The 23,929-nt window shown below is 46.1% G+C and overlaps 1 protein-coding gene across 1 annotated transcript in view; it reads right to left on the bottom strand.

The window, feature by feature from the left end:
• Nucleotides 1-10,060: 10,060 nt before the first annotated feature.
• FANCC (FA complementation group C) overlaps nucleotides 10,061-23,929 on the bottom strand; it is a 281,479-nt gene continuing 267,610 nt past the window's right edge. The window contains exon 16 of the mRNA XM_044920602.1: nucleotides 10,061-10,694. Within this exon, the coding sequence (XP_044776537.1) occupies nucleotides 10,542-10,694 (153 nt within the window). The 3' untranslated portion in view covers nucleotides 10,061-10,541. The remainder of the gene's footprint in view (nucleotides 10,695-23,929) is intronic.

A 23,929-nucleotide genomic window follows, 5' to 3' on the forward strand; every position in this document is an offset into this window, starting at 1 on the left:
CGCCCCCCCCCCCCCCCGGGCCCCCCGGCCACGGTCCTGAGGACAATGACCTCAGCCTTCCCTGGCTGGGCCCTGGGGGTTTACAAGGTGGAAGGGAGGAGAGGCCGACTGGGGCTATTCACCGGCGGGGTTTTATAGATCTTTTCCCACCCTTTGGGGCTGTCTGGGAGACTGATCGGCCAATAAGGCATTTCTGTTCCAGGCCAGAGGGTGTGAAAAAAGAGGGAGGAGGCCATAGGCCCAGCTTGGGGGCAGAAGGAAACCCGAAGTTCCCAGGACCAGCCCCGGCCGCGAAGAGCCTTCTGCGGGGATGGTGGGTGGGCGTCGGGCGGCCCCGGGGCCGGAGCAGGCCGCAGAGGCAAACACGGCCCTCGGGAGAGGACCGGCCAGAGCGGCCCACTCTCGGCAGCCGGGCCGGGAAGGGCTGGTGACAGCACCAAACGCTCGTGCGTGCGTGCGCGCGTGCGCCCGTGTGCGTGGAATGCAAAGCAGAATGCAGAAATGCAGATCAAGGCTTCTCGGACCACGTATTTCCGGCTACTCCAGCAGCGCTCGGAAAACTCACCTGCTCCCCGCGGAGTGTGGGAGAGAGCATGGTTCAGGCCCCGGGCTTCGCGGCGACAAGGACTGGGAGGGGACATGCTGAACTGCCGGGGGTGCCCCGCCTCTTCCGGCTGCGCTGCCACTTGCGCTGGCACAGCCGAGGGGGGTGCGGGTGCGGTGCGGGGCTCCTGCCCGGGCGGCTCCCCTGGGCTTGGCAGGGAAGCAGGTAGGCAGGGTGCACGCCGCCTTCTTGGCGCTCCTCCTGCGGCCCTTGGCCGTGGTTCCACCACTGTGAGGCCCGGCCCCAGTGGTGCAGGAGGTGCCGAAACCGCCTGAGGGTGGGCCCTGACCGAACCGCCAAGAGTCCGGTGTTCCAGAAAGTTCTTTCCCGCTCTAATAGTCTTCCCTTGTTGCACTAGGCCTGGCAGAACGGGCCGCGGCGGCAGAAGTGAGTGTCCTGGCACCGGAGAGTATACTGTGGCTGAGAAAGGCAGGAGAGGAGGAGCCCCCCCCCCCCAGGGCCAGACCCCTCCCCCACACCCCGAGGGCCAGACCCCGGCGCTCTTCACCCCGCCGCTTCGGGCTCCCGCGTCCCCACCGCATGACTGCAGTCTCCCGAGACTTCAGCCTCAGTTCTGTGTAAGGAGGGGCGCTCAAAATAAACCCGAGTGCGGGGATCAGGAAGAGGTGGGAGCCAGGTTTAGTGTTTGCCCAAGAGATGGGCGCCGCGTGCATTTATGTTGGGTTGTAAAGAGAAGACAGATCACTTAAGGGAAAGGGATTGTCGTTTTATGATTTTATTTAATAAATTAAAAAACTTGCCGCAGAAGAGAGAAGGGCACAAATTCTGGCTTCAGTGCCCTGGAGGCGGAGGCCGTCGTGTAGAGCGCCTACGTGTATTAGTAACCGCGGTGGCTGGGCGCCCGGACAGACCGCGAACTGCTCTTCCCCTATGTCGGGGACCTGGATGCAACCAGGTTGTCGTTTTCTAGAAAGCTCTGTTCGAGGCTAGAGCGTCGGTCCTGTGAAGCGCCGCGGTGCTGGTGGAAATGCGCGGCACGGTGTCGGCGCCGCCCCGGCTCCGCTTAGCCTCTCCGGGAACAGGCAAACACTGAGTACAATCTGGGGGGCCTACATCAAACAGGCAGACAAATGCGAACTATATGTGGGGCAAAAAGGACGTTTTCCTGCGCCTGTTCACCTGGTCCCTTGTCCCAAGCCTCCAGTGTGAGGGCTCCACGGGCCTCCGGCCCTGCCCAGCCGCTGAGGACGGCTCGACGCCCCGACGGGAGCCCGGCACACACTCCTCTTCCCACGGGACAGACTGGGTCTCGGGCGGCCCGCAGGAGGGACCTGACTTCTGTTCGGACGGCTCCGGGTCCGAACGTCGCGGACTGCAAGAGGCAGGAGTCCCCGGTGGCGCAGGGGTTCCGCTCCGGGTCCCCAGCGCAACCTTCCTGGCGGGGAGTCCTCGTCTGTAAACCGGGGACATTCGAATGAATATATGTACAACCCTGGGAACGGGGCCTGGCAGCAGCTCTAAGGGTGTGTGGGTTGACTTAATGTATTAACCAGCCCTTGACCATTGCGCCTTCGAGGTGTTTCCAGGGAGCGCCTGTTGGAGGCAGCGCCGCCAGAAGTCGCCGCGGGCATTCTGCAGGTGCACGGGGGGGCGAGGGGGGCGTCCGTGGGACGGCTCCTGGGTTTGCTCCTGGTGGTGGGAACCGTGCAACCCGAAATGGGAGGGGGTGGCTCTGAAGAACTGGAATTTCCTTCATGGAGAATAGGATATGTAAATTTTACATGTTTTATTTAATGTTATTTTTTGAAAACTTCCACAACAAAATTTACCATTTTCACCATTTTCACAGGTACAGGGCAGTGGCATTAAGTGCATTCACAGTGTTGTGCAATCGTGGCCACCATCCATCTCCAGAACTTTCTCATCTTCCCAAAGTGAACCGCTCCCTATTCAACACTAACCTTCCTTCCATTCCCTGTCCCCCAGCCTCTGGCTACCACCGTTCTGTTTTCTGTCTCTACAAATTTGTCTACTCTCGTGGAATCACACAATATTTGCTTTTTTGCATCTGGCTTAGTTCCCTTAGCAGAATAACCTCAAGTTTGGTCCATGTTGTAGCAGGTGTCAGATCTTCATTCCTTCTATGGCTGAATAACATTCGTGGGATGGACAGACCCCATTTTGTGGATCCCCTGATGTGTCACGGCCCCGGGCCTGTTTGCACCTCTGACTGCTGGGTGGCACTGCTGGGAACACGGTGGACGGACACCTCTCCCGGTTCCCCTTTCCGTTCCCCTGGGGACACAGGACACAGCAGCAGTGTGATTGCTGGGTCACCTGGTGATTGTCACCATTGTTTCTGGGACGTATGCCCTTTAAACGTTATAGTCTCTCCCTCTGTGAAGGACGGTGCCTTTGCCTCCGCCCCGTGTGGCCAAATCAGTCTCTTTTGCTTTGGCATCTTGATATGGGAAAATGTTTTTACTAATTTGAGTTTCTCACAAGCTGTATTAAATATTTTTTAAAAGTCTCATCAGAGTCCTGTGTATCTCTCCTTCTGTTAACTGTGTGCAATGTTTGTATCGTGGCCCATAAGTCTCTGGGCTGAAGGCCTTCTACTGATCTGGAGAAGAGCATTACAGTTTGGAAATCAGTTATTTGTCATGTGTTGCAAATATTTTTTCCCAGGGTGTTATTTGTATTTCAATTTTTGGTTATTTTAACGCTTCTGTATGGGCAATTTTATTCGTCTTCTGTGGCTTCTGGGTTTTCTTTCTTTTTTTTTTTTTTTAAAGATTTTATTTATTTATTTGAGAGAGAGAACGAGAGAGAGTGAGAGAGCACGTGAGAGGGGGGAGGGCCAGAAGGAGAAGCAGACTCCCTGCCGAGCAGGGAGCCCGATGCGGGACTCGATCCAGGGACTCCAGGATCATGACCTGAGCCGAAGGCAGACGCTTGACCATCTGAGCCACTCAGGCGCCCTGGGTTTTCTGTCTTACATAGAAAGTGCTCCCACTTGGCTGAATTGGAGAATTCATGGATGTTTCCAGGTGATGTGAGCGGAGCCTCAGGCCCTCCCCAGCTCCTCGTGCAGGGAAGACCCCTCCCATGCTCCCCACAAAGGACTGAGACGCCTTCTCTGAAGCAGTGGCCAGGGGCTTGGACTCGCAGACCCCAGGCAGGGACTTGGGTGTGTGTGAGCAAGGAAGGCTAAATGAAATAGAAGAACATTCTTTCTACATCAGGAAAGTTGTTTTTATAAACTAGCTTTTTATGTATCTGAGTAATAGGCTCTCTTCCCCCCACTCTTTCCAAACAGAATTGCCAGAGCCTTCTCTGGAGAAAACCCCAGCCCAGACCTCAAGAGCTGACATTTGGTAAAGAGCGTTGGACATTTTATTTTGTAATGTTTCTTTTCATCGAAGAAGTGGAGATCCAACTTGATTTCCCAACACCATCTTTTCTCTGTTGATCAAAATGCTTTTACCATATACTAAAGCCCTTTACAAATCAATTCCACAAATACTTATTGGCATTCTTTTATATGCCTGCAACTATTCCAGGCACCTGTGGTGGAGACAGTTGATGAAGAGTAAACAGAATATGTAGATTACCTGGTGTCTAGGAGTTGTGTGTGTGTGTGGGGGGGAACAAAAGCTGAGGTAGTACAGGGGGAGGGGTGGAGGAGAGGGGGGTGCCACTGTCAATGTCAGGGAGGCCTCATGGAGGCAGTGACCTGTGAGCAGGCAGGGGAACTGGCCTGCATGTCTGGGAGGTCAGGGCAGCCTGTTCAAAGGCCCTGAGGTTGGAGTGTACCATGTGTTGGAGTCACTGCTGGGGGCCCATCTGGTGGAGCTGGTGGTGGTGGGTGGGTGAAAGGGTTGCAGAGAAAATTAGGAGATGAAGTCGGAGTAAAAGGAGGGCCTAGATCGTGTAGGGCCTTGAAAGCCATTTTAAGAATGTTGGGTTTTACTTGAGGTGAGGCGAGGAGCATCTGGAGTGCCTTCAACAGTGGCGTACCACGATCGCAGTGGAGAGAGATCGCCCACACTGCTTGCAGTGGGGTGGAGCAGAAGCAGGGAGACCAGATGGACGATGGCGTCTTAAGAGTGGAGGGCAAGAAATGGTCAGAGCATTCTAATGGATTGGATGTGGGGGTGAGAGAGAGAAGAATCAAGGGTCCAGAATTGGGTGCAAGTCGCTGGGAAAATGGAATTACCAACAACTGACGTGGGAAGATAGTGGGTTTAGGGGGATGGGGTAGAGCTGGTGGAATCAGCTTTGCACATGAGATGGTCATCCGACCTCTGGGGGGAGATGCTTCCTGGGCAGTGGGACACTCAGGCCTGTGGTCCAGGAGGGTGAGCGGCCCCTCTGCACAGAGATGGCATGTGAAAGTCCAGTGTAGGGAGGGTCTGCAGGGCAGAGGCCCAAGGATGGAGCCTGGGGGCTCCCCCCAGGAAAAAGGTCAGGGGTCAAGAAGGGACCAGCTCACCAGCTGAGGGGAAGCCCTGGAATGTTCTGCCAGTCAAGGGAAAGCATCAGGGAGGAAGGGACTGATGGGATTAGGGGCTGCCCAGACCTGTGAGGGGACCTGAGAACTGCCTGCTGGATCCACAAGGAGGGGTTACAACCCAGATGGGGTCTCCGTGTGCCCCCCTCGGTCCCATCACCCTGCTGTCATGCTCAAGCCTTAGAGCGTGTGCCAGTGCATGCCCCACTTCATTATACTTCATCCCTGCACTTTCAGACTTTTCCTGGCTGCTCCTCAGTGGTTACTTTTCCATACGAATTTTGGAATCAGATGATCTAGTTTTCTTATTAGGATCCTCTTAAGCCTAATTTATATCTCTGTAACCATGTTTCTATCCAGGACGTCTTTCCAGAAATAACGAACCACCAGCTAGAGCAATAGTTCTTTTTTTTTTTTTTTAAGATTTTATTTATTTATTTGAGAGAGAGAGTGAGAGAGAGAAAGAGCACAAGACGGGGGAGCGGGAGAGGGAGAAGCAGACTCCCTGCCGAGCAGGGAGCCCGATGCGGGACTCGATCCCGGGACTCCAGGATCATGACCTGAGCCGAAGGCAGTCGCTTAACCAACTGAGCCACCCAGGCGCCCTAGAGCAATAGTTCTCGATTGGAGAGTTGGGGGGAGGTCCCCGAGACATTCTGGAGAAAGTCTCATCACTTCTGGGCCGGTATGTAGTGGGGAGAGGCCAGGGATGCTGCTCACCCCCCTAGAGAGCACATGACACCCCGCCGGAGACTCACCTGCTCCACGCTGTTCTAGCGGTGCTGGAGAAACTCAGCCTTACGGGCCTGCACGCTTCCTGCCAAGGGCCCTCCTCTGCATTTTCCTGCTGAGTGCTTGGATGGTTTCATGGGACTCAACCTTCTCAACTGCTCTAGAAGAGCTTTAAGGATTGATGATACATCGTGTTGTGGAGATTTTTTATTCTCTTCAGCAGCCCAGGCTCTGACCCCTTCCTGCATGTAGGAGACCGCTGGTGGGGTCCAAGGTTCCAGTAATGCCATGGAGGCAAAACAAGCCAGACACCTGCTTTTCCAGTTCGCTTCCAGCTGAAGCACAGGTCGGGGACCTGCACCCCATCAGGTGCCCGTGCAGGGACCAGGGCTTCGGAGCAGGGCACAGGGCCCGTCTCCCTGCTGGAGGTGGTGGGCCTTTCAGGACCAAGCTACAAAGGCTCTAAGTGGCAGGTTTTGGTGGTGGCAGGTTTGGGCACTGTTCTTGACTGCCTGACACGCAGCCTTGTCTGCCCCCCAATTCTGTGGGCTTTTAAATATCCTTTCGATCAATTCCCTTTTACTTTTGACATCGCGTCCGATTCTGTTGCTTGCCACCAAGAATCTGGGCTGGTACACATGGATTCATCATACCGTGAGAAACAGCGGAGGCCGAGATGTTTGACAGTGATCGAACTCAGCTTTTCTACAGAAAAGTTGTGTGGAACTTTCCGTATCAAAGTATCCAAGTTGCCTGCCCTAAACCCCAAGTACAATAAGGGATGATTATGTCAGGACTGGGGAAAGGGAAGGCTTACACTGAGGGGTAGGATGTGGACTCATGGGAAAGACTGTGGAACCGGATTTTAGAAGGCTTTAACACATACATCTTTATCTTGCCTTAATGTTGGTTCTTCAGGAGTAAACTGGCTTGGTGACGGGTAGTACCGGACCAGTGTCTGAGAGTCTGTGGGGTCCCCGTGAACAGCAGGGTCACGCGGAGGGAGGAGCCCATGCCCACCCACGAGGAACGGGGCCCAGCGGGGAAGGGCTAACCGCGCACGTGTAACAGAGCAGGACTGCTCACAAGGGGCTTCTTCAGACACGCGGCTTCCGTAACTGGGGAGTGAAGGCAAGCTGCTTCTGAGAAAGGTTGTCATAGTTAATGAATACAAAATTAGGTGTAATGTACGTTTTTTATTTATAATAAAAAAAAATTACAAATTTAAAAACGCTAACAGATTCCACACATCACAAAGTGCAGGTGACAGGCTTTGCATTAACAGGTGGTCAATGAATGCATAAATGCCTTTTCTCCCCAGTTTTTGGCAGCTCTGTCCTCTGATCACCTCTTGTCGGGACAGTGAATTTACATATTCCCACAGCTTCTCCAGCACGCTCTATCAAAAACTTCATTATTAGGACTTAACGTTTCTCTCCACTTCACAGCTTGCTATTGGTAACAGATCATTTTAGAGCTGTTATCAGATCTCTGAAAACCTCTATCAGGTTCATCCCAGACCCAAGCTCGGGGTTTTGGAAGGACTCCCCCCACTCCCCTCGGGGAACCTCCTCAGGGGGCGCAGGCCACACTGCTGCTGGGCCCTGGCCCCTGCAGGGGGCGCTAGCGTTCTTGGAAGCTCGGCCTCCGCAGTAACTTCACTAGACCCTGAAGTAATGCTGTATCAACTCCGAGTCCTCTCAGCCGGATTCCAGTGCACAAGGCCACCCTGCACTGCCCAGTAGGAAGGGGGACAGTAGGAGTGCACAGAAACACCTTTGCCAGTGGCAGTTAAATTCTCTTTACAAATTTTACAAAAACAGATGATCATGGGAGCACAGTGCTGGGGCCTCTCCCAGGGCCTCTGAGGGGCCAGGCAGTGTCAGGCCCTGAAGCTCAAGGCTCCTTAGTGTCCTGATAAATCTGCCCATGGTCTTAGCAACCCCATTCCGCCGAGGCTGGGTCTGCCAATGACCTAAGGGCAGGTCCAGTGCGGGCTGGTGGGAGAGACAGGAGAACCTGACGTCCTTTTCCTTCTTGGAGGCTGTCAAAAAAGTCTCAACTTGGCAGCTTTCTTGAACTTGGAGAGAAAACCCAGAACCCCACTGAAACCAACCCCGTTGTTAGCCATCTTTCCGGGTTTTCTGTGTCTGCGACCATCAGGTGTCCTCCTTGTTGAAGCCGCTTGTCATTGGCTATTCTGCTGGTGGAAGCTGGAGGCATCTGCCCGGCATAGACACTATGGTGGAAAGAAACCCAGTCCAGTAAACCCCACACACAGCCTCTGGGTCTCAGCCTCACTGCTGATGTTGTTGCCTTAGGCCTCAGCGCTCCAAGCTCTCCAACAGGGGCACAAGGCTCGGCAGCCTGTGGGGCCTACACGTGCATCCTCACCAGAGCCCATTCCTAGCTCGAACCCTACTTCTTTGAACTTCAAAAAACCGAAAGAACCCACAGGTTCAGACTTTCCCCCACTCCAAGGCAACGGGATGAGGAAGTGGAATTTACTAGATACTTCTCAGCCTGCTCCTGAGTTCCTCTGCCAGGACTGGGTCTCTTCTGGGGTGGCTGGGGGCGGGCTTGCTCAGGAGCAGAAGGAGTACAAGGTACTTGTCTTCCTGGGCTGTCAAGCAGACAGCGTCGCCTCCTCCCTTCCACAGTGCACCCCCCCTCCATCTGCACTTAGGGAGACTCCCTCCTCCTCAGAGGAGTGAACGGGATGATGCAGTAACCCTTCTAAAGTGGTCGGCATGTGCACCACTGAAGGCCAGGGCCTGCCGGTGAGCCTTCCCGGCTGCCCCTCCAGTTTGGGGGACAGTCCTGCTTCCCTTTGTTTCCCCCTGTGGAGCACTTCTCCCCTTGTCAGTGACTTTCTCAAGGAGGGAAAGGCAAGGGGAGAAAGTAAAATCAGTAAACAAACCAGGGCCTGCTCCAGACACAAGAACTGCCTGGCTGCCAGGAGTTCACCGGGGTGAAGACTAAAGCTCTGCCGATCAGATAGTCTGGTCAGGTGCTGACTCAAACGCCCAAGGTTTGGGAGAATTTTGAGGCTTTGTATAGGAATTGGAGATACGACAAACAGGCTGAGGTAAGGTCAGGACAGGAAGGAACCTTTCAGAAATGCAGCTTCAACAGTCTGAGGTGGGTAACAGTCTTGCTGAGAACGAATTTCCAGTGGAAGCACACCGACAACAGGAGTCTGATTCCTGACGGGCCCTCACGTTAGGGATTATTCAGGCTACCAGACGACAGATCCCCTTCTTCATGCCCACAGAGCTGTTCACAGCTCCCATGGCAAACAACACAGAAGAGATGTCCTCGACTCCAAATGAAGCCTACTACTACACGTTTTGATGAAGCCTTTTTATATGAAAGTAATAATGGTGGTAGTTGTGTGGACAGTATTTTATCAGAACATTGCTCAAACTGCAACATTTCTCAAAGGCAGGCTCAGATCAAACAATTCTTGAATTTTCCAGATCTTTAGGTGGATCCATATACCAAAACAGTAATGCTCCTAAAACCACAACCTTTAATCCAACAAAATGTTACTCATACCTCAAACAGGAGCCCAAACTGAGGGCGATTGAGATCACTAACACATAAATCAAAGTGGACATAAAGTCCTGACTGACTCAACCACCAGAATGCACAGAGAAAAGCACATAGTCAATGCATATTAAGAATAAACATGGAAGGGGAAAATTTTTTTAATTGATGTGAAATAAATATTGGGGTTAACCGATTCTTTTATTAGAGATTTCTACTTCCCAGGGCACCTGGGTGGCTCAGATGGTTAAGCATCTGACTTAGGTCATGATCTCAGGGTCCTGGGATCAGGCCCCTCATCAGGCTCCCTGCTCAGCAGGGAGTCTGCTTCTCTCTCTCCCTCTGCCCCCCACTTGTGCTCTTTCTCAAATAAATAAAATCTTAAAAAAAAAAATTTTGAATTCCCACTTCAGTTAACTAGACAACTAATCCGTAGTCTCTTTTAATGTTTCCAGAACATGTCCTATACTCTCCCCTTTCAGCCATCCTTGAGGTCACACAAGCCCCTCTGGTGGCAATGTTTAGCAAACAAAGCAAATACAGTTCCTACTGGAACTGGCTTTATCCCTCTGGCAGGCAGAGCTGTCCTCCACCGCTGAGCAGTGGTCCCGGGCACTACCACTTTGCCGTCGGTCTCGAGCAGGCTCTGTTTCCCTTCTGAGGTGCCTGAGAGACACCTCGATGAAGAATTTCTTAGGGAAGCAAGACAGTGTGGCTTTATTTCAAATCCCTGCGGGTCAAAAGAAACACCAATAATAATAACATGACTTCTGAAAAGAGAGACCTGTGGAAAAGGACTAAGTTACATTCTAAATCGATCAGTGGTTCATGACCCATCTCTTGGTCCAAAGACTTTGAACCACTCAAATAATAGTTGTGTATCTTGGTTTGATACAAGGGAAAACGGAAACAAAAATCTGTTCTCCTATCTAAGCCTTTTCTTTAGTGATTCTCTGGCAGCTGGGCTGAGCAGGTAGGGAATGCTCAAGGCACAATCCAGTCATGAACAATAAACTGGATGGAGTTTGGGTTAAGAACCGGTCTTCTCACTTCCTAAAATATGTGTTAGCAGATCTTGCCAAGATGTCTGGCTCATTCTCACTACTCATTCCACGAAGAAATGGTCTCATCATCACATCACGAGGCCGCGGGGAGCCTGGTCCCTGCACAGCAGCTCTGCGGTCAACGGGCCGTGCCGGCCGAGCGCAGCTCCGAGAGGAGCTCTCTGGCCAGTTTTCTTGACCTCGGGGCTTCCATGCAGAGATGATCCCATCTGTACAAGGTCTGGTCAAGCAAGCCAGTCATCTCGTGGGTTAACTCATCAGTTGGAGCCATCTGCAATGAGGACAGAGGAGAAAGAAAACTAAAACACTCACCAGACAGATTCATCTCTTGGTACAGTGAACCAACCGTACCCATCCTTCCCCGAAAAGCAGCTGCATTCTTATTAGCTTCAGAAGGGCTCTTGTTTTGTTTGCAAGGTGACTGACAAAGCAAGTCTGTTCTCAGAGGCTGGCCATCCAGTCAGCAGAGTCATTTCCTAACGATCACCCTCTTCGGACAGAATGGCCCGGAACGCACAAAGGCTACAAATGAGCACCACGTTTCCTGGAATGCCAGTCACAAGCCAGGCGACTATCTGCCGTGGGGAGCGAAGGCAAGTGAACGTGCTGTGGCCTGTCTGCAAAAAGCTCACACTAATATGAGAGCTGGAAACTGCTGCAAGGAAAACGCCACCTGTTCTCACACAAACAGCTTTATAAATGGCATTCTTGGGCTAGCAACCTGGGCCCACTTGTTTTTTAATAGACATCTAAGGTTTTAACACCCGATTCTCAAGGGAAGCAGGAAAGGCAGGAACTGTTAGCTCTGCTAAATACAGCCTCAAGGCGTTCTCAGTTGTTGGCGCCCAAGTATTTTCCTAAGAATTTCAGCTCAGCAAAAAGGCAAGGGTGAGAATCTCACAACTGAATTGTGTGAAGAATTTACTGTGACTTTTTTAGACACGAGCACATTAAGCAGCCCTGATGTTGACAGTAACCTATATACTCACTTTGTGTGGGATAGTTTCTATAGACCCCTCAGTCAAATCTTTAATCAGCCATAGCAGCCACAGGTCAGCTTCCCATCCATCTCCACACTGGGCCTTCTGGTGGGAGGCCGCCCGCCCTGGTGCCCTCGGACAATCCCACTGCCCCGGAAACGCTTCACTCCAGGGCCACCACCTCTGACTGGCAGCTGAGGCAGATGCTCCGGCAGCACAGGATGTGCGGGGCGCACGGCGACAGCATGAGGTCTCTTCAACTCTGGCTCAGAGGGGCTCTGCCAGGCTGTCAGGGGCAGGCCACCAGACTAGGTGGGGTTCACTGTGCTCTCGGTATCCATATTACCACTGTGTGGTTTTTACTCAGAATCACAGATGCTGTGGATGACCTCTGTCAGATACAGTTCTGTCTTCGTGGATGGATGAAACTGTGTGAGCCTCCCTGGGACACCTTCAAAGAGTTAATCTACTTCCTAGACCCCAAGTGCAGGGAGACCCCAAGTGCAGGGAGAGGGGCTCCCCTGGGCTGTTAGGTCTTAACAGCTGACTGTGGAGGCCACCTGTCCTGACCCTGTGTCATCTTCACAAGCCAGCTCAACCTCCACACTGTTCCACTCATGGTCTCTGGTCACATGCCCGCCTCCCTGCAGCCCAGGTAGGCAATCTGCATTGTTGGCCGAGATGTATCTGTATAGAGATGAAATTCATTTGAGTTCAACAACTATAGAACTGAACTCTCTATTTCAGATGCTAGCTAACTTACCTGGAACTGCTGTGGACCAGCAACAAAGATGACAGGAGAGAGAAACATGAACTCAGGACAGGACAGGGGGCAGGACAGAGTGAGCCTCAAGGGCAGGAGGAATCCAATCCCAACACCACCCGAGCTGCTTCTGACTCATCCTGGTCAAAGAGGCACATAGGGAGGGAGCAGGGCAAGAAACCTAGTAGCCAGAGGAGCAGAACACCAGGCGTGAAGGGGCAGGGGTTCCGAAGGAGTTCAGTGGAAATTCTCAGAAGCCCAAGGCGGGCAGAAGCTGATTACGGGGGCCTGTGCAGGAGCCCAGGGGAGCAGTTTGTAGGGAGTATCCTACAGCAGAAGCTGGAGTGTGGGACAATGTGGGAGGTCACAGCCTTTAGACAGGGCACAGACATGCAGCCCCTGTGGTCTGCAGCCTCGAGTGTGCACAGCTCCCCAAAGCTGATGCTGGGATAAGAAGGATAAGACCAGGACACTGGCTCAGGAGCTGCTCTGCTCGGGCCTTAGTTCACATCAAAGCTGGGTCAGGGATGGAGTCCTGGAAGAGAAGAGAAAGGCTTCTTCCTGCTGGAAGAGAAAGGCCATCCCACCAAAGCCAACACTTCTACCATTTGGCCACCACCTGCTCCCAGGCCAAGGAGACCTGACCCAGGACTCCTTCCACAGTGCTCTGAGTGAGAGGAAGTGATGAGATAGGGGGGCTGAGGAGAAACCCATGAGAGGCTGGCACTGTGCAGAGGACTTCTTCCATCTGTCCTGTCTGTAGCTGCATCAGCCAGGATGCCCTCAACCTGTCAAGAGGCCACTGCAGGAAGCCTTCCAGTTAGTAAGTCTGGTATGTTACTAAAAATAGTTTCAAAACACCCACAAGGACAGTGCCAAGGAGGCTCTCTAGACCATGATGGATGGGCTCCAAGGTGCCCAGACAACTACACCTGCTAAAAAGCCAATGTGTAAAGAGAATCATTGGTGTTTTCCCTTCAATGAATTTTTTTGCAGCTGAGCAGACTTATGATATTTTATGAAGATGTACTGGAGTTTTCCACCTTCCCTTAGCCTCAGGTGCAGGCCAGAAGCATTAATGTATGGCTAGGACTGGACTGTTTTGTGGGAATGGGCTGCCCAGGAGAGGCAGCAAACTTGAATTCGTGACATACTCTAGGCTCCTTATTCACAGCACCTCTATGGGAGAGACGTAAGGATGTTCCATTCTGAATGCGGACTGTTTCCCCAGAATGGTGGATATGTGATTGGAATAACCGGAGGAGCATTCTCTGGGCCACTTTCTTCCTCTCTTAGCCCACAGGCAGGGCCAGGCTGGTCATCATCTCTGTGGCCTGTGAAACAAGGCAAACTCTGCAGGGGCCTGCTTCTCCATTCCCAAGGTAACAGCATAGGAGATGAGCGGAACAGGAACTCGCTGGGGAGAAGTAAGGCAAAGGCTCCGGGAGGAAGAGCCTGAGTCCCAGCTGCCAGGCTTGAGAAGGCTCCCTCAGGGCAGAAGCTCCATCCACAGGAGGGCATGGTCAGAGATCAGGTGACAAAAATACCACCAACGCTTTCATGACTCAAGAGTGCCTGCTGCTGACTTAGCATGTTGAGACATAATTGGAATATCCTATTAGTTTCAGGCTTACATCATAGTGATTTGATATTTTTATATGTTATGAAATGATCCCTGTCATGTCTAGTTATCATGTCATCAAAGTTATTATAATAATATTGACTATATTCCCTATGCTATACATTACATCCTCAAGGACTTATTTTTGTTCATTTGTTTTGTTTTTTAGATTCCGTATGTAAGTGAAGTCATATGATATTTGTTTTTCTCTGCATGACTTATTTCACTTAGTATATGCCCTCTAAGTCCATCCATGTTGTCGCTAATGGTAAGATCTCATTCTTTTCTATGGCTGTGTTATATTCCATTGTGTATATATACCACCTCTTCTTTATCCATTCATCTATCGATGGACACTTAGATTGTTTCCATATCTTGGCTATTGTAAATAATGCTACAATAAACACAGGGGAGCAAATATCTTTTCAAATTAGTGTTTTCGTTTTCTTTAGGTAAATACCCAGTTGAAATTTTTGAGGAACCTTCATATATTTTCCACAGTAGCTGCACCAATTTACATTCCCACCAACAATGCATGAGAGATCCTTTTTCTCCACATCCTTGCCAACACTTGTTTTTCTTGTCTTTGTTTCTAGCCATTCAGACAGGTGTAAGGTGATATCTCATTGTGATTTGGATTTGCATTTCCCTGATGATCAGTAATATTGAACATCTTTTCTTCATGTCTGTTGGCCATCTGTGCACCTTCTTTGGAAAAATGTCTGTTCAGGTCCTCTACCTATTTTATTATTTTTTTTAAGATTTTACTTATTTGACAGAGAGAGAAGGTGAGAGAGGGAACACAAGCAGGGGGAGTGGGGGAGGGAGAAGCAGACCCCCCGCTGAGCAGGGAGCCTGATGCGGGGCTCGATCCCAGGACGCTGGTCATGACCTGAGCTGAAGGCAGACGCTTAACGACTGAGCCACCCAGGCGTCCCTGGGTCCTCTACCTATTTTAAATGGATTATTTGTACTTTTGGTGTAGAGTTGTATAAGTTCTTTATATATTTTGGGTATTAGCCTTTTGTCAGATCATTTGCAAATATCTTCTATTTAGTACATTGTCTTTTCATTTTGTTGATGGTTTCCTTTGCTATGAAAGCTTTTTATTTTGGTGTAATCCCAATAGTTTATTTTTGCTTTTGTTTCCCTTGTCTGAGGAGACCTATCTAGGAAAATGTTGCTAAGGCCGATGTCAAAGGGATTATTTCCTATGTTTTCTTCTAGGAGTTTTATGGTTTCAGGTCTCACATTTAGGTCTTTAATCCACTTTTGAGTTTATTTTTGTGTATGGTGTAAGACAGTGGTACAGTTTCATTCTTTTGCATGTGGCTGTCCAGTTTTCCCAGCACCATTTATTGAAGAGACTGTCTTTTCCCTATTGTAGATTCTTGCCTCTTTTGTCATAAATTGACCATATGCATGGGTTTATTTCTGGGTTCTCTATTCTGTTCCACTGATCTGTGTGTCTATTTTTGTGCCAGTACCATAGTGTTTTCATTATTATAGCTTTGTAGTATATCTTGAAATATGGGACCCAAATACCTCCAGCTTTGCTCTTTCTCAAGATTGCTTTGGCTATTCAGAGTCTTTTGTGGTTCCATACAAATTTTCAGTTTATTTGTTGTAGTTCTATGAAAAATACTATTGGTATTTTGACAGGGATAGCATTGAATCTAGAGATTGCTTTGGATAATATGGATATTTGCCCAGTCCATGAGCATGGTATATCTCTCCATTTGTGTCATCTTCAATTTCTTTCATCAATGTTTTATAGTTTTCAGAGTATAGTCTTTCACCTCCTTGGTTAGTTTATTCCTAGGTATTTAATCTTTTTGGTGCTACTGTAAATGGAATTGTCTCCCTAATTTCTTTCTGCTACTTTCTTGTTAGTGTACAGAAAGCAACAGATTTCTGCATATTAATTTTATATCCTGCAACTTTACTGAATTCATTTATTCTAATAGTTTTTCTGGTGGAGTCTACAGTTTTCTATTTGTAGCATCATGTCATGTGCAAATACTGAGAGTTTACTTCCTCCTTATCAATATGGATGCCTTTTTTTTTTTTTCTTGTGTGATTGCTATGGACACTACTATGTTGAATAAAACTGGCAAGAGTGGATGTCCTTGTTTTGTTCCCAATTTTAGAGGAAAAGCTCTCAGTTTTCTCCATTGAGTATGATGTTACCTGTGGGTTTGTCATATACGGTCTTTATTGAGATACCTTCCATTTAAACTTACTCTGTTGAGAGTTTTTATCATAAAGGGGTGTTTAATTTTGTCAGATGCTTTTTCTACAAATATTAAAATGTCATATGATTATTATCCTTTGTTTTCTTAATGTGGTATGTCACAATGATTGATTTGCAAATACTGAACTATCACCCCCAGAATAAATCCCACTTGGTCATGGTGAATCATACTTTTAATGTATTGTTGAATTTGGCTTGCTAATATTTTGCTAAAGATTTTGCATCTATGTTCATCAGGAATAGTAGCCTGTAATTTTTTTTGTGTGGTGCTTTTGGTTTTGGTATGAGGGTAATATGCTGGCATCACAGAATATATTTAGAAGTTTTCCCAGTTAACAAAACAAAGAGGCAACCCACAGAATGGGAGAAGATATTTGCAAATGACACTACAGATAAAGGGCTGGTATCCAAGATCTATGAAGAAGAACTTCTCAAACTCAACACCCAAAAAACAAATAATCAAGTCAAAAAGTGGGCAGAAGATATGAAAAGACACTTCTCTGAAGAAGACATACAAATGGCTAACAGACACATGAAAAAATGTTCATCATCATTAGCCATCACGGAAATCCAAATCAAAACCACATTGAGATACCACCGTACACCAGTTAGAATGGCAAAAATGGACAGGGAAAGAAACAACAAATGTTGGAGAGGTTGTGGAGAAAGGGGAACCCTCTTACACTGTTGGTGGGAATGCTAGTTGGTACAGCCACTTTGGAAAACAGTGTGGAGGTTCCTCAAAAATTTAAAAATAGAGCTACCCTATGACCCAGCAATTGCACTCCTGGGTATTTACCCCAAAGACACAGATGTAGTGAAAAGAACGGCCATATGCACCCCAATGTTCATAGCAGCAATGTTCCACAATAGCCAAACTGTGGAAAGAGCCGAGATGCCCTTCAACAGATGAATGGATAGAGAAGATGTGGTCCATATATACAATGGAATATTACTCAGCCATCAGAAAGGATGAATACCCAACTTTCACATCAACATGGATGGGACTGGAGGAGATTATGCTAAGTGAAATAAGTCAAGCAGAGAAAGTCAATTATCATATGGTTTCACTTATTTGTGGAACATAAGGAATAGCATGGAGGACATTAGGAGAAGGAAGGGAAAAATGGGGGGGGTGGAATTGCAGGGAGAGATGAACCATGAGAGACTATGGACTCTGAGAAACAAACAGGGTTCTAGAGGGGAGGGGGGAGGGGGGATTGGTTAGCCCGGTGATGGGTATTAAGGAGGGCACGTACTGCATGGAGCACTGGGTGTTATACGAAAACAATGGATCGTGGATCACCATGTCAAAAACCAATGATGTATTGTATGATGACTAACATAACATAATAAAATTAAAAAAAAAAAAAGAAGTTTTCCTTCCTCTTCTGTATTTTTGGAATGGTTTGAGGAGAAGAGGTATTAACTTTAAATGTGTGGAAGAATTCACCACTGAATCAGTCTGGTCATAGACTTTTGTTTTTTTGGGAGTTTTTGATAACTGATTCAATTTCATTACTAGTAATTGGTCTGTTCAGATTTTCTATTTCTTCCTGATTCAGTTTGGGAAGACCATATGTTTCTAGGAGTTTATCCATTTATTCTAGGTTGTCCAGTTGGATCTCACGTAATTTTTCATAATAGTCTCATAATCCTTTGTATTTCTGTGGTTTTGGTTGTTACTTCTCCTCTTTCATTTCTGATTTTATTTAGGTCTTCTTTTTTTCTGCTTAAAGGTTTATCAATTTTGTCTATCTTTTCAAAGAACCAGCTCTTGTTTTCATTGATCCTTTTGTTTCTTTTCTTTTTTTGTCTCAATTTCACTTATTTCTGCTCTGAACTTTATTATTTCCTTCCTTACACTAACTTTGGGCTTTGTTCATTTTCTACTTCCTTAAGGTGTAAGGTTAGATTGAGATTTTTCTTGTTTCTTACAGTAGGCCTGTATTGCTATAAACTTCCCTCTCAGAACTGCTTTCACTGTATCCCCAAAATGTTGAACCATTGTTTTCATTTTGTCTCTATGCAGTTTTCTGATAGCCTCTTTGATTTCTTCATTGACCCACTGGTTCTTTAGTACCATGTTGTTTAGCCTCCATGTGTTTGTTTTTTCATTTTTTTCTTGTGATTGATTTCTAGTTTCATACTATAGTGTTTGGGAAAGATGCATGGTATGATTTCAGTCTTCTTAAATTTATTGAGATCTGTTTTGTGACCTAACATGTGATCTATCCTGGAGAATGTTCTGTGTGCACTTGAAAAGAATGTGCATTCTGGTGTTTTGGGGTATAACGTTCTGGGGTCAAAGACACTGTTTCCTTATTGATTTTCTGCCTGGATGATCTAGTCATTGGTATAAGTGGGGAAAACCCTCTACTGTTATTGTATTACTGGCAATTTCTCCCTTTATATCTGTTCATATTTGCTTTATGTATTTAGGTGCTTCAATGTTGGGTGCATAGATATTTATAACTGTTATATCCTCTTGGTAGACTGATGCCTTTTCATTACATAATGCCCTTGTCTTTTGTTACAGTCTTTATTTTGAAGTCTATTTTGTCTGATATAAGTCTTGCTACTCTGCCTCTCTCTCTCTCTCTCTCTCTCTTTTTTGTTTCCATTTGCATGGAATATCTTTTTCCATCCCTTCACTTTCAGTCTGTATGTGTCTTTAGGTCTAAAGAGAGTCTCTTGTAGGCAGCATATACAGGTAGGTATGTATTGCCATTTTGTTCTTGTTTTCTGGTTGTTTTTGTAGTTCTTCTCTTTTCTTTTTTTAAAGATTTTATTTATCTATTTGAGAGAGACAGAGCATGAGCAGAGAGAGGGAGAAGCAGACTCCCTGGAAGCAGGGAGCCTGATGCGGGGCTTAATCCCAGGACTCCGAGATCATGACCTGAGCCAAAGACAGATGCCCAACCGACTGAGCCACCCAGGCGCCTGGAGTTCTTTTCTTTCATTTCATCTCTTGTTCTTTCCTTATGATTGATGGCTTTCTTTAGTGTTATGCTTGGCTTTCTTTCTCTTTATTTTTGTATATCTATTATAAGTTTTTGGTTAGTGACCATCATGAGGTTCATATATAACATTCTAATTATATAGCAGACTACATTAAGTTGATAGTCACTTAAGTTTGAACACATTCTAAAAGAACTTCAGTTTTACCTTCCCACCCAATGTAATATATACTACTACTTTTTGCTACATTTGTCTCTTAACCATACTAGCTTGATAAGTGATTGCTCTACTATCTTTACTACGTGTTTCTTTTTACTCATGAAATTTTTTCCTTTTATAATTTTCTTACTTCCAATTATGGCCTTTTCTTTTCCACTAAGAGAATTCCATTTAACATTTTTTGTAAGATTGGTTTAGTGAGGATGAACTCCTTTGACTTTTGTTTATCTAGAAAACTATCTCTCTTTCAATTCTGAATGATAATCTTGCCAAGAGAGTATTCCTCCTTGTATTTTTTCCCCCCCGTTCATCCCTTTAAGTCCCTCATATGTTACTAGTTGATTCTCTCTTTCTGCTTTTAAAATTCTCTCTTCATCTTTAATCTGACATGTTATTTATTACATGTCATGGTGTAGACCTCCTTAAGTTCATCTTGTTTGAACTTCATCTGTGCTTCCTGAACCTGGATGTCTGTTTCTTTCCCCAGGCTAGCAAAGTTTTCAGCTATTATTTCTTCAAATAAGTTTTCCGACCCTTTCTCTTTTCTTCTCTGGGACCCCTATTAATGCAAATGTTTGTTCACTTAATGTTGTCCAAGACACCCCTCCCCTTAACCTCAATTTTAAAAATCCTTTTTTTCTGCTCAGCTTGGGTGTTTTTCCATTACCCTGTCTTTCAGATCATTGATCCATTCTTCTGCATCCTCTAATCTGTTGATTCCCTCTAGTGTATTTTTCATTTCAGTTATTGTATTCTTCATCTTGATTCATTTTTATATTTTCTATCTCTTTGTTAAAGTTCTCAGTAAGTTCAGCCACTCTTCATTCTGTTGAGTATCTTTATGATCATTACTTTGAACTCTTTGTAACAGGTAGATTGGTTATCTCCATTTCATTCAGGTTTTTTTTTTTCCTGAGGTTTTGTGCTTTTTCTTTTGTTTGGAGCATATTCCTCTGTCTCTTCATTTTGCCTGACTTTCAGTGTTTGTTTCTATGAATTCAGTGGTACAGTTACTTCTCCTAAACTTGAAAGAATGGTCATCTTCTGTGTAGACTGTGTGTGCCTGGTGACTTTGACTAGATGCCTGGATCTGTGTCTGGTGTTGGTTGGGGGTCCCAGGATGCTCTGTGCAAGGGGCCCGTGATGGGACAGCAGAGGCCAAGTGAATGCTGACCAGGGCTGTCCTGGTCTGCACTGTGCTGGGTGGGAAGGCTTGGGCTAGTATAGACTAGAGGCCCAGGCTCACTGAGGTGATAGGCTGGCTGGGGCACCTGGACCCTGCTCCCGTCCATTCTATTAAGGTGGGGGGGAATATAAACCATGGTGCTTGCCCAGCCCTTTGATCTGGAGAGAGTCTGCCCCTGCCCAATGACTGGAAAGGTTCTAGGGATGGATCCTTTTTATTCTAGTCGTTCTTTTAAATTACATTTTTCTGTTCCCCAGGGTGTCTGGAACTGTGTGGGCTAGAGGCATGGGGCTTGCTGAGGTGGCAGGCTGGCTTTGGTGCCCAGACCCGGCTCATGTCTGTGCTATGAAGGTGAAGGAAGAACATAAATCATGGTGCTCACCAGCCCCTCTAACCCAAAGAACTGCAGCAGCTCTCCCATTGTTCAGAAGGGCTCTAGGGCTGATTCCTTTATAATTTTAAACCAAGGCTTTTTTTTCTGTGCCCCAGGGCAGACAAATCTACTCATGGTCTCTCAGTACTATCCCTCTCCACTGTAGTTGGGGATTTCCCTTCATTACCGTTGTCTCCATCTTTCTTGCCATTCTGTATGTGGTCTATCTTCTGTTGTGCAGAAGCTGTTCAGTCAGCCCTCAGTTCTTCAGGAGGAATTGTTCTATAAATAGGCATAGATTCGGTGTGTCCATGGAAATAGGCGAGTTCAGCATCTTCCTACATTGCCATCTTGGACCAGAATTCATGACTTAATTATTTTATAACTGGAAGTTTGTACCTCTTAATCCCCTTCACCTGTTTTACCTCCCCCACCCCCAACAACCACCACTCTGGTAACTATCAATTTGTTCTATCTATGAGTCTGTTTCCATTTTATTTTGCTTTTTCATTTGTTTTGTTTTTAAGTTTTCTTATTTTTTTTAAATAGTTAAGGACATTTTAATTTTATCTATCTACTTTAAGTAAGCTCTATGTGGGGCTTGAACTCATGACCCCAAGATCAAAAGTCACATGCTCTGTCAACTGAGCCAGCCAGGTGCCCCTGTTTTGTTTTTTAGATTCTACATATAAGTGAAATCATATGGCATTTATATTTCTCTTTTATTTATTATTATTATTTTTTAAAAATCCTTCTCTTTCTTATTTCACTTAGCCAAATACCCTCAAGGTCTATCCATGTTGTGGCAAATGGCAAGATTTCATTTTTTTCTTTTCATTTTTTATGGCTGAGTAATATTCCATATATATTCCACAACCTTTTTAGCCTTTCATGTACTGATAGACACTTAGGTTGCTTCCATATCTTGGCTATTATAAATAATGCTACAATGAACATAGGGCTGCATACGGTCTTTTTGAATTGGTGTTTTCGTTTTCTTCAGATAAATACCTAGAAATAGAATTGCTGGATCATAAGTAGTTGTATTTTTAATTTTTTGAGGGACTTCCATATTGTTTTCTATAGTGGCTGCACCAATTTACATTCCCATCTGTAGTGTATAAAGTTCTCTTTTCTCCACATTCCTGTCAACACTTAGTGTCTTTTTGATAATAACCCATCTGACAGGTGTGAGGTGATAGGTGTCTGTGGTTTTGATTTCCGGTTCCCTGATGGCTAGTCATGATGAGCATCTTTTCAAGCCATCTCTTGGTCATCTGTATTTCTTTGGAACAAATGTTTAAGTCCTCTGCCCATTTTTTAATCAGGTTTTTTTTTTTTTCAGGTTAAGTTCTTTATATATTTTGGATATTAACCCCTTATCAGATGTATGATTTGCAAATATCTCCTCCCATTCAATAGGTTATGTTTTCATTTTGTTGATGGTTTCCCTCACCGTGCAAAAGCTTTTTAGTTTGATGTAATCAATTTATTTTATTTTAGCTTTTGTTGCCCTTGTTTGAGGAGACTGGTTCAAAAAAAATATTGCTAAGATTGATGTTGAAGAGCTTACTGCCTATGTTTTTTCTTCTAGGAGTTTTATGCTTTTAGGTCTTATATTCAAGTCTTTAATCCATTTTGAATTTACTTTTGTAAAGATAGTGGTCCAGTTTTCCCAGCACCATTTATTAAGTGTCTTTTCCCCATTGTATATTCTTGCCTCCATTCTTATAGATTAACCACATATGTATGGATTTATTTCTGGACACTCTATTCCATTGATCTCTATGTCTGTTTTGTGCCAATACCATACTGTTTTGATTATGATAGCCTTGTAGTAATATTTGAAATCAGGGCATGTGTTACCTCCACCTTTGTTCTTTCTCAAGACTGCTTTGGCTATTTGGGATCTTTTGTGGTTCCATACAAAATTTAGATTTCTTTGTTCTAATCTGTGAAAGATGCCATTGGTATTTTGGTGGGGATTACAATGAATCTGCAGATTGCTTTGGGTAATAATTTTAACAATATTAATTCTTCCAATCAATAAGCACAGAATATCTTTCCATTTATTTGTGTTGTATTCAATTTCTTCCATCAATGTCTTATAGTTTTCAGAGTATAGGTCTTTTCATCTCTTTGGTTAAATTTATTCCTACAGGGTGCCTGGGTAGCTCAGTCCGTTAAGCATCTGCCTTCAGCTCAGGTTATGATCCCAGGGCCCTGGGATCAAGTCCTGCATTGGGCTCCCTGCTCAGAAGGGAGTCTGCTTCTCCCTCTCCCTCTGCCCTGACCCCCTGCTCGTGTGTGCTCACTTGCTCTCTCTCTCTCTCAAATAAATAAAATCTTTTACAAAAGTAAATTTAGGGGCGCCTGGGTGGCTCAGTTGTTAAGTGCCTGCCTTCAGCTCAGGTCATGATCCCGGGGTCCTGGGATCGAGCCTGCACTGGACTCCCTACTCCGTGGGAAGCCTGCTTCTCCCTCTCCCACTGTTTTCTTAATTTCGCCTTCTGATGCTTCATGATTAGTGTATAGAAATGTAAACCATTTCTGTATGGTAATTTTGTATCCTGTGACTTTACTAAATTCATTTATTAGTTCTAATAGTTTTTTGGTGGAGTCTTTAGGGTTTTCTAAATATAGTACTATGTCATCTGCAAATAGTGACAGTTTTATTTCTTACTTACCAATTTGGATGCTTTTTTTCTTGTCTGATTGCTATGGCTAGGACCTCCAGTGATATGTTGAATAAAAGTGGTCAGAGTAGCATCCTTGTCGTGTTCCTGATCTTAGAGAAAAAGCTTTCATCCTTTTTTCACCATTGAGTATAACGTTAGCTGTGGGTTTGTCATATATGGCCCCTATTATTTTGAGGTACATTCCTGCTATACCCACTCTATTGAGAGTTTTTATCATAAATGGATGTTTAGTTTTGTCAGATGCTTTTCTGCATCTATTGAGATGATCATATGACTTTGGTTTATGAATATTTTGTTGAGGACTTCTGCATGTATGTTCATCAGGGATTTTGGCCTGTAGTTTTTTTTGTGTGTGTGGTGTCCTTATCTGATTTTGGTGGCCTCACAAATATGTTTGAAAGCATTCCTTCCTCTTCAATTTTTTGGAATAATTTGAGAATAGTCATTAAC

This window comes from Neomonachus schauinslandi, chromosome 13 (assembly GCF_002201575.2).
Source record: "Neomonachus schauinslandi chromosome 13, ASM220157v2, whole genome shotgun sequence".
Lineage (NCBI taxonomy): Eukaryota > Metazoa > Chordata > Mammalia > Carnivora > Phocidae > Neomonachus > Neomonachus schauinslandi.